Source organism: Schistocerca cancellata, chromosome 3, assembly GCF_023864275.1.
Source record: "Schistocerca cancellata isolate TAMUIC-IGC-003103 chromosome 3, iqSchCanc2.1, whole genome shotgun sequence".
NCBI lineage: Eukaryota > Metazoa > Arthropoda > Insecta > Orthoptera > Acrididae > Schistocerca > Schistocerca cancellata.
Genome location: NC_064628.1, coordinates 76,333,123 through 76,351,816, shown reverse-complemented (window position 1 = coordinate 76,351,816; position 18,694 = coordinate 76,333,123). Strand labels below are relative to the sequence as shown.

General features: G+C 45.9%; 1 protein-coding gene across 1 annotated transcript; it reads left to right on the top strand.

Annotated features, from left to right (window-relative positions):
• Positions 1–7,398: 7,398 nt before the first annotated feature.
• Positions 7,399–17,575, top strand: LOC126176042 (ice-structuring glycoprotein-like). The gene is made up of 2 exons (XM_049923173.1): positions 7,399–7,455; positions 16,844–17,575. The coding sequence occupies exons 1-2, from the start codon at positions 7,435–7,437 to the stop codon at positions 17,438–17,440; spliced, it is 618 nt and encodes a 205-aa protein (XP_049779130.1). The 5' UTR covers positions 7,399–7,434; the 3' UTR covers positions 17,441–17,575.
• Positions 17,576–18,694: the final 1,119 nt, after the last annotated feature.

Here is an 18,694-nt window from a genome sequence, read left to right as displayed (position 1 = left end):
GCGGATTCTCGTCAGCCCACACATGTTGATTGTGAAAATTTACAATTTGATCACGTTGGAATGAAACCTCATCCGTAAAGAGAACATTTGCACTGAAATGAGGATTGACACATTGTTGGATGAATCTTTCGCAGAAGCGTACCCGTGTAGGCCAATCAGCTGCTGATAGTGCCTGCACACGCTGTACATGGTACGAAAACAACTGGTTCTCCCGTAGCACTCTCCATACAGTGACGTGGTCAACGTTACCTTGTACAGCAGCAACTTCTCTGACGCTGATATTAAGGTTATCGTCAACTGCCTCGTCCGTTGCAGGTGTCCTCGTCGTTCTAGTTCTTCCCCAGTCGCGAGTCATAGGCTGGAATGTTCCGTGCTCTCTAAGACGCCGATCAATTGCTTCGAACGTCTTCCTGTCGGGACACCTTCGTTCTGGAAATCTGTCTCGATACAAACGTACCGCGCCACGGCTATTGCCCCGTGCTAATCCATACATCAAATGGGCATCTGCCAACTCCGCGTTCGTAAACATTGCACTGACTGCAAAACCACGTTCGTGATGTACACTAACCTGTTGATGCTACGTACTGATGTGCTTGATGCTAGTACTGTAGAGCAATGAGTCGCATGTCAACACAAGCACCGAAGTCAATATTACCTTCCTTCAATTGGGCCAACTGGCGGTGAATCGAGGAAGTACAGTACATACTGACGAAACTAAAATGAGCTCTAACATGGAAATTAAGCGTTTCCGGACACATGTCCACATAACATCTTTTCTTTATTTGTGTGTGAGGAATGTTTCCTGAAAGTTTGGCCGTACCTTTTTGTAACACCCTGTATATGAAGTTTGTAACAACCCTACCACAACAAAGCTCAAAAATTAATTATGATTGTAGTATTGCTCGCGCTGCGAAATATTGCATTTTCGGGCAACAACAAAGTTACATTATGTGGGAGGTGTCATTAGAGCACAGTTAATAAAATCATTTCTTGATATAATGGATAAACTAGGCACTCATCTTTTCGTGTTTCCCACGCTGGTCTCGTTGTGAACTCATGGCTCAATCGTCGAAAATCTAGGTAGTGATGATTCCAAGCTCGGATGCAAAGAGGCCTAAGGGTCATTCTGCGATATTGAAAAGTTTTATAGATGTGTTTCATAAACCATTCTTGAAGATTAAACTTTAGCAAATTAGGATAATGGTGATGTAAAAAAGTAATCAGCACTCCGAATTTAAGTTACACTTCTTTTTTATTACTTTTGTTGCAATATTACGTAACTCGTTGCAAAACATCACTTCACAATATAAAACATACTTGAAAATATCTTCCTCACTGTTAAAGTTCACATTTCATAAACTGACTACAATTTGCGTCTTTTTAACATGACGACCAAAGCTTGACTCTCTAATAATCGCTTACGCGCCCAAAAATCAGAGTTACAAGTACGTCAAAGATCATAGTGACAAAAGAAAGAATACACATAAGAATAATATCATTGCAATAAATACATATCGATGTATCGAACTACCTCGACATTAATGAAATCAAATCTGAATGTTGTCACAGAAATATGTTAACTATTTTACAGAAACACAGTAGAATATTGCTGGTATCGAGAGCTTGAGGTGAGGTGCCGTAATGGTTACGTAATTCAAGTACCATTACAAGTTGCAATCCAGTCTTAAACCTATTTTGATAAGGTTTAATAGTCACCATCTTGTGATATGTCCTCTACACACTGATATTCAGCTCCATAGTAGCACACATACTACGCTGGAACACCAGACTGTGTGCCGCCATTGTGTTTCATCGTCTTTCTGTTGCTCCATTAACATTAGGTAGGTTTCATTCTTATGATACATTCAGTACCGACTTCTAGATTCAGCACTGAAACTCCTCTGTCATCTCTACAATTTATTTCTATAGTATGGCAGCCTACAAGTAATGCTACATTAGTTAAACGTGACTTAAACAAACCGCTTCACAGGAACATACTTGCTGAAATGAAACGGCCAAGGTAGCCAAGCGCTAACGCGCTGCTCCCTGGACTCGGGTAGGCGCGCTGGCCCAGGATTAACGGCAAGGGCCGGTGTGCCGGCCAGCCTGGATGTGGCTTTTAGACAGTTTTCCACAACCTGCTAGGTGAATACCGGGCTGGTCCCCACGTTCCGCCTCAGTTACACGCGTCGCAAAACTAACATTGCCAAACTTGCTGTAATCACGCCGACCCTGCGAGATCGCTGCGGGACTAATGCGTAAGCGAAAGAAAGAAAGAAAGATAGATAGTAGTTGCAGATAAGAACAGCTACAAATACCTGCTCAAGTAACAGATAAAAATTTTCAATACAACTGCTGCAAAACTGTTTTGTTGCTGTTAGGATACTCCACGATTTACTTTCGTAACTAACTTCATATTCACAATGATCCAAGCATCTGTATAATCCTCCTTTATTGCTGCTCACAGGATGAAGTATCTTAATTTGCAGAGTATTATTTTTTTTTACTCAGCAAAATGCAGCAAAATCTGAAATATAAAATATCTGAACATCGCCAGAAAATAATTAAAATTGAACTAGGTGTGTCTTAAATGAAACAACAAGTTTACTGTTACCAGTCACTGTTTATTCATCTCCACGATGCGTTTCAAAGGTTTAAACCTCCATCATCAGGTGGATTTACATTAGTTAGTATTACATATTTGTGCATGTTGTGTTACGATTTTGGAGGAACTTGTGGCACTGCCTCCAGTGGTCACAGGTTCCTGGCAGTATACATGTGCCTCACGTGACTTTCCCGACTCTCCGCTCTGGTCCGGTAGTGGGGGTAGCGTGTTCGCGCTGCTCCGTGCTCGCGCCTTGCTGCTCACAGCTTGCTCCGCGAGCACGTACGTTGTGAAGCCCTGTTCTAAGACAACATTTTCTGTAGTGCTAAGCGATGCTTGAGGTGTGCTAAGGAGTGATGCCACTGGACAGAATGTGACTTAAAATGAGTGATTCGGAATGATGAATCACACCATACCCTTCGGGGTTTCGATGGAAGAGTCTGGGTTTTGCAAATGCCTGGAGAACGTTATCAGCCGTCGTATGTTGTGCCGACATTGAAGTACGGAGTAGGTGGTGTTACTGTGTTGGTATGTTGTTTTATTGCATTAAGAAAACTCTGCATGCTAAAGGATATAAACACATTTCACAATATTCTGTGCTACGTGTAGTAGAGGATCAGTTTGGAGACGATAATTGTTTACATCATCACGACAATGCACGCTGTCATACAGCAGAATTTTTGAAGCAGTTGCTTATGGACAATAGCTTTTCTGAATTGGAGTGACCTACTCATCGTCCCAAACTGAAATCAATGAAACCACTTTGAGATGACCTGGGACGTTGACCTCGCTCCCGATCCGAGCGTCCAAAAGCAGTAGCTTCTCTGGTTTCGGCTCTTAAGGAATAATGGGTCACCAGTCCACCACAGACATTCAGGCACGGCATTGTATGTGCCCCAGCAGAGTTCAAGTCACCATAACGGCGAAGGATGTAGACACCCCATATTAATGTCCTCTATAAGGTTTCCGGATAAGTTTGATCAGATAGTATACATCCTCCTTTCAGCAGCCTAAATAAAACATCATAACATAGTACTAGAGAGAGAATATTGCTCGAGCCTGCCGCCACTGAACTATGTATAATGTATGTGACAAATTAGTGCAACATAATTGACAGGATTTGAAATGTTATTACCAAAAACAGTAGTACCGTACATAAGAAGACGTTTGGTGTAGCTGTTGATTATGTTTGTGTGTGATTCATATGGTATGAATGCATTTCTGGATTAAGAGCACGCCACTCTTACCAGCCACAAGTTTGACAGACAGTCATATTCCTGTGGAGTGAGGCTTCTCTATAGCTCCATTCATTTTCTTCGGATATGGAAGACCTGCTGACGGCATTGGATACTGTTCTTGTAGTAACGTTTTTAACAGATCTCCTGAGAGCTACTGCGAAACTTCTTGGCCGGCCGGAGTGGCCGTGTGGTTCTAGGCGCTACAGTCTGGAGCCGAGCGACCCCTACGGTCGCAGGTTCGAATCCCGCCTCGGACATGGATGTGTGTGATGTCCTTAGGTTAGTTAGGTTTAATTAGTTCTAAGTTCTAGGCGACTCATGGCATCAGAAGTTAAGTCGCGTAGTGCTCAGAGCCATTTGAACCATTTTTTTTTCGAAACTTCTGGAATAAAATCAGAAGCAGAAACTACTAGGAAGACCTGTATCTGGGCTGAAATCACAAAGCTTTTTCGAGGCGGGGAGCAGCGGCGCCAAATTTGGTCAGTGAGGGAAACAGAAGTAATATCTGGCATTCCCCAAGGAGATTTTAAGGCCCTCTGCGGTTCCTTACTCATATAAACGAGTTTGGAGACGATCTGAGCAGCCCTCAGAGATTAGTTGCACATGATGCTGTCGTTCACCTTCTCCTAAAGCCATCAGATGATCAAAACCAACTGCAAAATGATTTAGACAAGACATAAGTACGGTGCGGAAAGTGGCAATAAAATGTGTGAAGTCATCCACATGAGTAGTAGAAGGAATCTCTTAAATTTCGATTCCAAGCTAAATGACACAATTCTAAAGGCTGTGAATTCAACTAAATACTTTAAGGTTGAAATTACGATTAACTTAACTTGGAACGACCGCATGAATAATGTTGTGAGTAAGGGGAACTAAAGACTGCGATTTGTGGCCAGGACACTTAAAAAATGCAACAAGAATCCTAAGGAGATTACCTACTCTACGCATGCCCATCCTCTTCTGGAGTCCTGTTGCATGGTGTAGCATCTGCAGCAGATAGGATTGTCGGAGAACACCGAAAAATTTCAAACAAGGGCAGCTCTTTATGTATTATTGCGAAATAGGGAAGAGAATGCCACGGAGCGAGTCGGGCTGGGAGAAATGATCATAATAAAGTAAGAGAAATCAGTGTTCGTATGGGAAGTTTTAGACATTCGTTTTCCCGTGCACTGTTCGGGTATGACAGATTTATTGAATTCAAAGGAAGGGTATTGTTACTTGAAGTTCTGTAAATACAGATAAAATTCTTCACATGGAAGTACCAGTGATTATTTACAGCTAACGTCATCGCAGAGTGTATATACTGTTAGGTTGTAATTGAAATAAAGAATATCTTAGATAACTAGAAATCGGGTGCAGAGGTCGCAGCAAAATGATACGATTTGGCCTGAAGCTCAGCCAATGCTCTACCCTACAAAGAGTGTGTTTCATTCTGAAAGCTCCATGTTCCACGCCACAACTTTCTCGGACCACATTGCGACGATCACGTCTGCAAGTGAATTTAGAAAATCTGTATACCGTTGAGTGTTATCGTGTCTCAACATTTCAACAAAATTTCGCACTCTTTTATAGAAATGTACTTGAATTATCAAACTGCCCCCATTTAGCTCTAAAAAAACTGCTCACAAAACACGAAACTCACTGATGAACAAACGGGAGATAACCTGTACAGCTACATTAATCACCACCTATCGAAAGCCTGAATAACTACCTTCTCCAGTGTGGTTCGCTTCGAGACATGCAGAAAGAGAATCGATGAAGTTCTGGAAGGTACTAGCCGCGATATCCAGTCGTACTGGCTCCAGTGCTGTGCCCAGCTACTTTAGATTTCTCGGTTCGTGACCCATGGTACGAACAGCTCCACTGAGCTGGTCCCAACGGCTCTCGACAGGATTTAAATTCGGGGAGTTTGATGATCAGGAGAATACCGCTAACTCATTCTGGCACTCATCGAACCACGCACGTTCCCTGCGAGTTGTGTGACACGTTGCATTGTATTGCTGGCAGATGCCATCTTGAAAACCTGCATGTAGTGGTGGACAAGGTCCCCGAGAATACAAGCATACTTGTGTTGATCCATTGTGGCTTCCATGACGAGGAAATGACTCAGGAAATATCCTCTGGTCTGGACCCTCGCGAAGATTGTTGTAGGGAGTTTACTTCAGACGTCATACATGCAAACGGCCACCTATCCGATGGAACATAAAATGTGACTCACCTGAAAAGGCCACCCGTCGCCACTCTATGGACGCCCAGTTGGGGTACTGGTGTGAAAATTCCAGTCTTCGACATCAGTGAACAGCAGACACCTTGGTGACAAGGACCAAGCGTCTGCTGCGGAGATCCATCCTCAGCAATTTTCACTGAACGATCGTTGAGGTGACACTGTGGCACCGTCTGTTCATTTAGCCGGTCAGCTGCTCAACCAGTGCAAGTGTATTCGCCCATATGCGTCTCCGCAGCCGTTGTTCATCTACGGTCTGTCATCTGCGGCTCCTCGTCCATCACAGTCACCTCGGCGCCGGTTTTGGTCACCACCATTTGCCACGGTTTACTTTAACCACGGTGGTAGGCAAACCGTTTATAAACTTAGACATTTAGGAAATGCTTCCACCCTTGGCCTAAAGCCAATGATCACTCTCTTTTGCAAGGCAGATAAATCACTCCGTTTTCACAACACGACAACGACTGCACTGTTTTCAGTGTCAACCCTCTCCCTTCATCCCCTCCCCGCCCTCCGCCATATTCTTAACATACCTTCCACTGTCAGCTCTGCGATATGGCGTCTATGAGTGGCTACTGGACGTTTACGTCGAACATAGGCTGTGGTCAAATTCATGCGACTAGACCACGAAAGACGAGAGTGAAGTCTTCGTAGTAGACAGAAAGAAACATTTACATTTTATGGTGAGACGCCGGTAGAATCGAAAGTGATATCTGGTATACACTAAAGATGGGTTGAAGCAACTGAACTACTTACGTTATGTATCAATTATTCAGTGAATAAGATAGCGTTTGAAGAAAACAGTTGTTTATCAAGCAGAAGTTCCTGCGACCATTATGCCATCGATATTCTCAAGTCACATTTCACGTGTTTATATAATTTCGTCTTTGTAAAGAGATCATCAACAAATGACATATTAGGAAAATATTGCAGTTTCAGGAGCTGTCTGTACGTGTGATTTTCAGCCGAAACACGGGAAATATCTAACGTTCCTTTGTTCTAGAAGTGTTGTGGATCATTGCGTTGGCACTGACCTCTTTAATTTTCTGGACTATACATATATGTATAAATGTTCGAATCGTTAAAAGTTTGGCAACTGGAAGACCGCGCATAAATTGTTTAACAGAAATTTCGTTGCCTTCTCAAAGCATATCCTGTCGAGAAAACTAGTGGCCGACTTAATTTTACCCAGCTTGATACCTGTGCCCTTTTGTAGATCGAGATATGTCACGCTGGGAATAGGTCACAGGTGCAGCAACGACTGTACTGGAAGGCCGGCTACCTGCATGTATATATAGGCCGCCGGGAGAACAAGTGGCAGTCACAGTTCACTGTCTGCACCCACGCACGCGAGCACACACACTGCCATGGCGGCGATGCTGGTCCTGGTGAGTTCCCGCCTACCGTTCTGCGGCGGTACCAGCGCCGCAGGACTTTGTCGTGGGGTCCAGGCTGGGTCTGCCACACAAAGAGTAAAGTTAGTAAACTCTTAGGAAGCCGAGGCTCAGTTCTCTGGGACAAAACTCAGAGCGATAATTTTACACTAGAAATGCTCATCCTCGACCTGGTCCCCACTTTCGGAATTTTCTGAAATGGTTCCAACGAAGAAGGGTTACATATTTGAGCCTTCACACGGACACCGAAATGACAGAAAACGGAGTAGCAGATCAGCTAATATCGTTCGGCACAGGGGACGCTAGTAGTCTAGAAGCGATATCTGTAAGATTCTGTATAAATTATGCGAAAAAAATTTCGCCCATTCTAGAATAGTATGATCATCGGCTGCTGGAGCATCGAAGCGTTACAAGCGACTGGGAAAAGGCACAGGTCATTCACGTTATCAGGGAAGATGGATGAACAGCTGGGCTTAACTATCGACTTACATCACTCACATCAATCTGTTGAAGAATTCTGAGAATGAAAACATGGTCCAGGTTGGCTATATTCTTTTTTATTATCTATGAGATTTACCAGTTTCAACGTTTGGTCACTTTCGAGCAAGTATCATAAGCTTCCAGCTGTCGCTGTTGCATGTGGATAGGCTTACCTGTACTAGCGACATATTATAATGTAACATGAAGCTGGAAACTCAAGGTACGTGTTTGAAAATGACTAAAGGTTGAAATTCGTGACTCGTATAGCCTGGACCACGGTTTTATTCTCAAAGCACGTTGAGGCTGTGGACCCTAACAAAAATAGAATTTTAAAATATTGTAGAACTATGTGACACGTTTGACGCTCCATCGTTACGACCATTTTGAAGAGCGAAAACCTTTTCTGTAGCCATCACTGTGTATTTCGTAGACATTTTAACTTGTGGATCATACATTTTTTCAATCACGAGATCTAGAAATTAGTATGTAATGCCATCAAGGTTTCTGACATGCGTCTTAACTTTCGAAAGGAATATTACACTGTTTTGCACTGTCAACTGGTGATGGGAATTGTGGGTTTATCAAATACTGCATCAGCTTCCCTACTCGGCTCAGTTGCATATTCCGAGCATATAGAACAAAACGTTGTTCTTCATTGGTTGATATCATGATATCTAAAAGTAAAGAAAAGCTGAGCAGCCTGACGAGGGTTTAGTATGTTTGTTAATGTTCAGGATGGAAATAGTGTTGGAAGCCCCACGAGACTCTTAGGAACAACACAATCTGTTTAAGAAATTCACAATGGTGAAAAATTGTAGACATTGCAGCTATACACGCAGAGAGTCGACGTACAGGGCAGCGAACGGAATTTGATCCTCAAGATAATTAAATGCAGCCTACTGAGCATTTATAACGTGTGGTGGGCTTTCCCGGTCGGCATCTTCAACAATTAAAACTTCTAGGCTAAGAGGCTGTGGTCGAACAGCAGAAATTGTTCCTCCTGACGTTTCGTTGTCAACTGCGGGCAACATTATCAGAAGTGAGCCAGCAAAGATTAATTTGTACTTTCCTATTAACCTCACAGACATAAGGAAATATGTCAAGATCTCGTTACCGTCAAGGCCAATGGCATGACAACGCAAGTGTAGAACAGTTGAGAATGACTGTGTCTCTGGATTATTTAGGTACACTAATGGGCATTAAAATTGCTACACCAAGAAGAAATGCAGATGATAAACGGGTATTCATTGGACAAATATATTATACTAGAACTGACATGTCATTACATTTTCACGCAATTTGGGTGCATAGATCCAGAGAAATCAGCATCCAGAACAAGCACCTCTGGCCGTAATAACGGCCTTGATACGCCTGGGCACTGACTCAAACAGAGCTTGGATGGCGTGTACAGGTACAGCTGCCCAAGCAGCTTCAAAACGATACCACAGTTCATCAAGAGTAGTGACTGGCATATTGTGACAAGGCAGTTGCTCAGCCACCATTGACCACGCGTTTTCAATTGGTGAGTGATCTGGAGAATGTGCTGGCCAGGGCAGCAGTCGAACATTTTCTGTATTCAGAAAGGCCCATATAGGACCTGCAACATGCGGTCGTGCATAATACTGCTGAAATGTAGGGTTTCAAAGGGATCGAATGAAGGGTAGAGCCACGGGTCGTAACACATCTGAAATGTAATGTCCACCGTTCAAAGTGCCGTCAATGCGAACAAGAGGTGACCGAGACGAGTAACCAATGGCACCCCATACCATCACTCCGGGTGATACGCCGGTATGGCGATGACGAATACACACCAAACACAGGCGACCACCATGATGCTATAAACAGAACCTGGATTCATCCGAAAAAATGACGTTTTGCCATTCGTACACCCAGGTTCGTCGTTGAGTACACTATCGCAGCCGCTCCTGTCTGTGATGCAGCGTCAAGTGTAACCGCAGCCATGGTCTCCGAGCTGATAATCTATGCTGCTGCAAACGTCATCGAACTGTCCGTGCAGATGGTTGTTGTCTTACAAACGTCCCAATCTGTTGACTCAGGGTTCGAGACGTGGCTGCACGATCCGTTACAGCCGTGCGGATAAGATGTCTGTCATCTCGACTGCTAGTGATACGAGGCCGTTGGGATCCAGCACGGCGTTCCGTATTACCCTCCTGAAGCCACCGATTCCATATTCTGCTAACAGTCATTGGATCTCGACCAACGCGAGCAGCAATGTGGGGATACGATAAACCGCAATCGCGATAGGCTACAATCCGACCTTTATCAGAGTTGTAAACGTGATGGTACGCATTTCTCCTCCTTACACGAGGCATCACAACAACGTTTCACCAGGCAACGCCGGTCAGCTGCTGTTTGTGTATGAGAAATCGGTTGGAAACTTTCCTCATGTCAGCACGTTGTAGGTGTCGCCACCGGCGCCAACCTTTTGTGAATGCTCTGAAAAGCTAAGCATTTGCATATCACAGCGTCTTCTCCCTGTAGGTTAAATTTCGCTTCTGTAGTACGTCATCTTCGTTGTGTAGCAATTTTAATTGCCAGTAGTGCAGTTGTCACCTAACCCCATGAACTGATTCCGGTAATCTATGGAAAAACTAAATCAAGAAGGCTTGAGGAAGTTTGAGTCCTATTCTTCAGGATGTAGGTGCAGTTTTGTTCACCAACTACTTCTCTGTGGTTCCAGGCAATTTTTCTAGACAACAGTGTTGAAATTAAGACTACAGATGTTTCATTTGACCTTACAATTTTAAGGTTACTTTCTTAAATGTAGTGTAAACGCGTATGGCGAGCAGGGAACTGCTCAAAACACGTTGAGGCTACGGACTTCCCAACAAAAATAAAATTTAAAATGTTTTGGAGTTATAGGACACGTTTCACGCTCATGCGTTATGACCTTTCTGGAGAGCGAAAATTTTTTCCGTGGCCATCACCCTGTATTCCGTAGACAGAGAACCTGTGAATCATGCCTTTTTCATTGCTCAGTCTGTTTCTGTGTTCCGTACTATGTAAACGTCGGTGATATTTGAGCATTCCATTGTGTTTTATATGAGCTGAACCACGATTGACTAATTTCTGTGGTGTTCTGTGCTTTTTCTCCTTATTAAACTAAATCATCTGTAACCATGCATTCACTAGCAGTTCCAGTCCAGTACCTACTCCCAACTCTATCTGACTTCAAAGACGACCACTCGTATAGACTGGGGAGATGTGCACATGCACAACTGGCGTTAGTATTGCGAAGAAAAAGGTATACAAGTGCATTGGCTGAGCTGTCATTTCTACTAACAGGGGAACCTCCCACCCCCCCATCGCACCCCTCTCAGATTTAGTTCTAATTTGGCACAGTGGATAGGTCTTGAAAAACTGAACACAGATCAATCGAGAAAACAGGAAGAAGTTGTGTGGAACTATGAAAAAAAAAATAAGCAAAATATACAAACTGAGTAATCCATGCGTAAGATAGGCAATATCAAGGAAAGAGTAACCTCAGGAGCGCCGTGGTCCTGTGGTTAGCGTGAGCAGCTGCGGAACGAGAGGTCCTTACTTCAAGTCTTCCCTCGAGTGAAACGTTTATTATCGCAAAGTTACGATCTGTCCGTTCGTTCATTGGCGTCTCTGTTCACTGTAATAAGTTTAGTGTCTGTGTTTTGCGACGCACCGCAAAACCGTGCGATTAGTAGACGAAAGGAATACATCTCATGTATTTAATGCACTCTCGTCCAAAGTAGTGAACAGTCAACTGCCAGCCAGGGACCTCGTTAGTAGGAATACTCTCTCTTCCGTGCGCTGTAGTCGACTGACATCCTGTGTTTCGATGTTTGTTTAGGTGTAGCGTCCCCATACTATGGCGCAGTTACCTCGCATCGGACGGACGGACCGACAGATAATAATTGTCTGAAAATACAACATTAAACTTTTCACTCGATGGGAAGACTTCAACCAAGGACCTCTCATTCCGCAGCTGCTCCAGCTAACCACGGGACCACGGCACTGCTGAGCTCACGCTCTCCATGTTGTTGCCTATCTTAGGCATGGACTTCTCAGTTTGTATATTTTGCTTATTTTTTTCATAGTTCCACACAACTTTTTCCTGTTTTCTCGATTGATCTGTGTTCAGTTTTTCAGGGCCTATCCACTGTGCCAACTTATAACTAAATCTGAGGGGGGTGCGATGGGGAGGTTCCCTTGTAAGGTGATTCATGTGGCCGCGCGGGATTAGCCGTGCGGTCTGAGGCGCTGCAGTCATAGACTGTGCGGCTTGTCGCGGCGGAGGTTCGAGTCCTCCCTCGGGCATGGGTGTGTGTGTGTGTTTGTCCTTAGGATAATTTAGGATACGTAGTATGTAAGCTTAGGGACTGATGACTTTAGCAGTTAAGTCCCATAAGATTTGACACACATTTGAACATTTTTTTGATTCATGGGAGAAAGTGTCCGGCGTGATTATGGCCACAAGACAGGAATTAACGCACTTTGAACACAGAATGGCAGTCACAGCTAGACGCGTGGGACATTCCATTTCGGAAACTGTTAGACAATTCAGAGATCCACAGTGTCAAGTTAGTGTGGAGAAAATAATTTGATGCTAAATCACAGTAAGACTCAGTTTTTACAGTTTCTAACTCACAATTCAACAAGAACCGATATTTTGATCAGACAGAATGGGCATATTATAAGCGAGACGGAACAGTTCAAATTCCTAGGCGTTCGGATAGATAGTAAGCTGTCGTGGAAAGTCCACGTCCAGGATCTTGTTCAGAAGCTAAATGCTGCTTTATTTACCATTAGAACAGAATCTGAAATAAGTGACACTTCAACACGAAAAGTAGTCTACTTCGCATATTTTCATACGCTTATGTCGTATGGTATTATTTTTTGGGGTAATTCTTCTGATTCGAAAAGGGTATTTTTGGCTCAAAAACGGGCTGTTCGAGCTATATGTGGTGTAAGTTCGAGAACCTCTTGTCGACCCCTATTCAAAAATCTGGGAATTCTGACATTGTCCTCACAGTATATATTTTCTTTAATGTCGTTTGTTGTTAGCAATATTAGCCTATTCCCAAGAGTTAGCAGCTTTCACTCAGTTAATACTAGGCAGAAATCAAATCTGCATGTAGAATGCACTTCTTTGACTCTTGTGCAGAAAGGAGTGCAGTATTCTGCTGCATCCATTTTCAATAAGCTACCACAAGAACTCAAAATCTTAGCAGTAGCCCAAACTCTTTTAAGTCTAAACTGAAGAGTTTCTTCATGGCTCACTCCTTCTATTCTGTCGAGGAGCTCCTGGAAGAGCCAAAAAATTAAGCAAATTCCAGTGCTACATTGTTGATTGTCTTCATTTAAACTTACGACTTGTCACCTGAATATGTTTTTTTTTTTATATTTCATTTTATCTGTTTCTAATATCGTGTTATAATTTCATGTATTGACTCGTTCCATGACCATGGAGACTTCTCCTTAATTTGGTCCCACGGAACAATAAATAAAGAAATAAATAAATAAATATAAACCAAATTTCATGCGTTGTCCCTCATCGCGGACAAAGCAGTGGCCGAAGGCCTTCCCTTAACGACCGAGAGCAGCGGAGTTTGTCTGGAGGTGTCAGTGCTAACAGACACACTGAATGACATAGCAGCAGAAACCAGTGTGGGACCCACGACGAACGTATTTATTAGAACAGTGCGGCCGAATCTGGTGTTCAACCGAAGGGAGTGCCTTGCTGATGGTAGGGTTCGAGTGTGGCGCAGACCCCACGAAGCCACTGACTCAAGTTGTCAACAAGGCACTGTGCACGCTGATGCTGGGTCCATGTGGAGTGAGTTGTGTTTACATGGAAAGGACTCGCTCCTGTTGCCCGAATGGGCTGAACATTGACTTCGCCTACTTGGAGACTACTTGCAGCCATTCGTGGACTTCAACGGTGGAATATTTATAGTTGACGTTGCGTCATGTCACCATGCCACAGTTGTTCATAACTGGTTTGAAGAATATTAAGCACAGTTCCAGCGAACGACTTGACCATCCAGCTCACCCGACATGTATCTCATTTAACATTTATGGGACGTAATCGAGATGTCAGTTCACTCTCAAAATTCTGCCCCGGTAACTCTTTCGCAATTATGGACGCCTATAGAGGCAGCATGGGTCTTTATTTCTGTAGGGAACTTCCGAAGAATTGTTGAGTCGATGCCACGTCGAGTTCCTGCACTACGTCGGGCAAAAGGAGGTGCTGTATGATATTAGGAGGTAACCCATAAATTATGACACCATAGTGTATGATGTATCAGAAGCACTGCTGGAATAAAGGATCTGATTAGAACACTTCGCCGGCCGGAGTGGTAGTGCGGTTGTAGGCGCTACAGTCTGGAACCGCGAGACCGCTACTGTCGCAGGTTCGAATCCTGCCTCGGGAATGGAAGTTGAGTCCAAAAATGGCTCTGAGCACAATGCAACTTAACATCTGAGGTCATCAGTCCCCTAGAACTTAGAACTACTTAAACCTAACTAACCTAAGGACATCACACACATCCATGCCCGAGGCAGGATTCGAACCTGCGACCGTAGCGGTCACGCGGTTCCAAACTGATGCGCTTAGAACCGCACGGCCACACCGGCCGGCAAGTTGAGTCCCATAGTCCTCAGAGCCATGAGAACACTTCGCACTGCACGCCGTAAAAGCAATGAATAGTAATGCAGCGTTAAACCAATTCTTCACATTTCACTTCGTATTATCACTTATGATTGAAGCTGCTTTCGTGGAGCTGGAAAAATTTCAATTTTTCGGATGAGATTTTTTAACTGTTCCATACGGTAACTCCCTGAGGCAAAGAAATTATTGCTGTTTAGGGTCCTGATGTTGTTTGTGAGTATATGATGGCCGGACAAGGAAGTGCAGTAGCAAAAGCTCTAAAGTTAATGGAACTGTTGATAATGCTCGAGGAGCAGGTAATTATCATATAGATTTAAATACTTCTTGACATCCTTAAATCACTGACAGGCTCCCTGGTTCATGATCAGTTTTCTTCCTCTTCCTTGGTTCAAATTGTTCAAATGGCTCTAAGCACTATGCCGACATTACAAAACATATGGGACATAACATCTGATGTCATCAGTGCCCTAGGCGTAGAACTACTTAAACCTAACTAACCTAAGGACATCACACACAACCATGTCCGAGGCAGGATTCGAACCTGTGACCGTAGCGGTCGCGCGGTTCCAGAATGAAGCGCCACTGCGACCGGCACACACATTTCAGTTTCGTATTTACTTACTCATAACTACACACCTGGAAATTGAAATAAGAACACCGTGAATTCATTGTCCCAGGAAGGGGAAACTTTATTGACACATTCCTGGGGTCAGATACATCACATGATCACACTGACAGAACCACAGGCACATAGAAACAGGCAACAGAGCATGCACAATGTCGGCACTAGTACAGTGTATATCCACCTTTCGCAGCAATGCAGGCTGCTATTCTCCCATGGAGACGATCGTAGAGATGCTGGATGTAGTCCTGTGGAACGGCTTGCCATGCCATTTCCACCTGGCGCCTCAGTTGGACCAGCGTTCGTGCTGGACGTGCAGACCGCGTGAGACGACGCTTCATCCAGTCCCAAACATGCTCAAAGGGGGACAGATCCGGAGATCTTGCTGGCCAGGGTAGTTGACTTACACCTTCTAGAGCACGTTGGGTGGCACGGGATACATGCGGACGTGCATTGTCCTGTTGGAACAGCAAGTTCCCTTGCCGGTCTAGGAATGGTAGAACGATGGGTTCGATGACGGTTTGGATGTACCGTGCACTATTCAGTGTCCCCTCGACGATCACCAGTGGTGTACGGCCAGTGTAGGAGATCGCTCCCCACACCATGATGCCGGGTGTTGGCCCTGTGTGCCTCGGTCGTATGCATTCCTGATTGTGGCGCTCACCTGCACGGCGCCAAACACGCATACGACCATCATTGGCACCAAGGCAGAAGCGACTCTCATCGTTGATGACTACACGTCTCCATTCGTCCCTCCATTCACGCCTGTCGCGACACCACTGGAGGCGGGCTGCACGATGTTGGGGCGTGAGCGGAAGACGGCCTAACGGTGTGCGGGACCGTAGCCCAGCTTCATGGAGACGGTTGCGAATGGTCCTCGCCGATACCCCAGGAGCAACAGTGTCCCTAATTTGCTGGGAAGTGGCGGTGCGGTCCCCTACGGCACAGCGTAGGATCGTACGGTCTTGGCGTGCATCCGTGCGTCGCTGCGGTCCGGTCCCAGGTCGACGGGCACGTGCACCTTCCGCCGACCACTGGCGACAACATCGATGTACTGTGCAGACCTCACGCCCCACGTGTTGAGCAATTCGACGGTACGTCCACCTCGCCTCCCGCATGCCCACTATACGCCCTCGCTCAAAGTCCGTCAACTGCACATACGGTTCACGTCCACGCTGTCGCGGCATGCTACCAGTGTTAAAGACTGCGATGGAGCTCCGTATGCCACGGCAAACTGGCTGACACTGACGGCACGGCGGCGGTGCACAAATGCTGCGCAGCTAGCGCCATTCGACGGCCAACACCGCGGTTCCTGGTGTGTCCGCTGTGCCGTGCGTGTGATCATTGCTTGTACAGCCCTCTCGCAGTGTCCGGAGCAAGTATGGTGGGTCTGACACACCGGTGTCAATGTGTTCTTTTTTCCATTTCCAGGAGTGTAGAACTAAACGTTGCGCCGAGAGGCTGTGACAATAAATGACCCACTATGTTCCTACTGAACATGGATCATCGATCTTCCAAATTCAGACACGCAGCATAGGACGTTACTGTTTGTACCTGTTTGTCAGTGCAACTCGAAGACTTGGCCAGACTTAACGCGAGACTTTGATTGGCCGCAGGTGTTTCTCAGCTCAATGACGGCACTGTGCGCTGCTAAACCCGGGTACCTGGGGCTGGGCGGCGTCGCCCACGGCGTTGCGGTTCCCGCCGCCCCTGCTGTGGTGGCCGCAGCACCGGCAGCCGTTCGCGTTCCGCCCGGTGGGACCGCCAACATCGTCATCGGGCCCGGCGGCATCCCGCTGGACACGCCAGAGGTCGTCGTGGACAGGATCGCGCACCTGACCGCCGTGGCAGAGACTCGCGTCCGCGACGCCGTGGTCAACGCCGCCGACGCCGCCGCGGCAGCCTCTGCCGCCGCTGCTGCAGCAGCCGCCGTCCCAGCCGTCGCTGCCGCCCCCAGTGTCGTCGCCGCCCCCGCTGTGGCCGCCCCCGCCCTTGCCGCTCCGGCCATTCTAGCAGGTAGGACGCCGGCTGCCACTGTGCTCGCCGCCCCTGCTGCCGTGGCCGCCCCCGCCTACGCCGCCCCCGCACTCGTCGCGGGAAGGACGCCGGCCGCCACCGTGCTGGCCGGCCACGCCCCTGCAGCAGCCCTCGTTGCGCCCGGTGCTCTGGCTGCAGCCGCCCACCTGCAAGCTAAGGCTGCTTTGCTGGGCTGAACTGTCGCTCCACCCGCACCTACACCTGTCTATTCGACGAGCTTTATAATGAGACAAATGTGCGACATCAGACACTATTTTTCATGTATTACCTTTATTATTAATTTATCAATAAACTCCCGTGTATGCAAATTATATCCACTTGTTCTTCATTTCGTTTCTTTGCGATCTCCGAAGGTCCTTGGAAATTCCCTTCACTATTTCAGTTTTCTTTCTCTACTTCCAGAACTAATTCAACCGTGCCCTTCTGCTATCTCACTCTTCAACAGAGACATTCAGTGTACAATTCTCCTCAGTATTCCATATTTTGAAACTGTAATTGTATGATTATTAAGGCTGGTGGCACATTGAATACAACAATCACACTCAAGTGCAGGAAGAGCGTATTCTATTTCATGTTTGATCTGTGGATTGTGCAGGTCATTTGGAAGCAAAGTTTCCACGCATCGACCGACCCACCAACCCACTCACCCTCGCTCTCTCTCTCTCGCTCTCTCTCTCTCTCTCTCTCTCTCTCCCCCTCACTCTACTCTCTCTCTCTCTCTCTCTCTCTCTCTCTCTCTCTCACACACATACACACACACACACACACACACAAAAACTCCCACACGAGACAATGGGCAATGGTATCCCAGAAACAAATTGAAATATTTGCATTCCCCAAGCTCCAGCCAAGCTGTTCGGGAGGTTCAGCATGATTATCTGTCGATTCATGGTCATGGGGTTCATCCTTGCCCCACTCGCACACTCCTGCTATATTTCGCTGAAGAGATCTATATTCTACGGCAGACCGAAAATTTTTCACTACTTTAGAAAGAAAGACGCGAGAAGAAAAATGATCCTTTCAAACGCGTGTTAGGACGATTCCGTTAAAACAGCCGTGGACAACAGCCCTCTTTCAAATCTGGTCCAACTATCTAAATTCCCCGTCTGTGATGACCATTTAATCGACGACACGATACACTCTGACGTTACGCCCTTTCTACTTCTGGCCGGCCGGAGTGGCCGTGCGGTTCTGGGCGCTACAGTCTGGAGCTGCGTGACCGCTACGGCCGCAGGTTCGAATCCTGCTTCGGTCATGGATGTATGTGATGTCCTTAGGTTAGTTAGGTTTAAGTAGTTCTAAGTTCTAGGGGACTGACGACCACAGCAGTTAAGTCCCATAGTGCTCAGAGCCATTTGAACCATTTGAACTTTCTCATTCTGTTCCTTTGTCTTTACCTGCCCTTGAGATTCGGTATCCCAGTTGGAGAG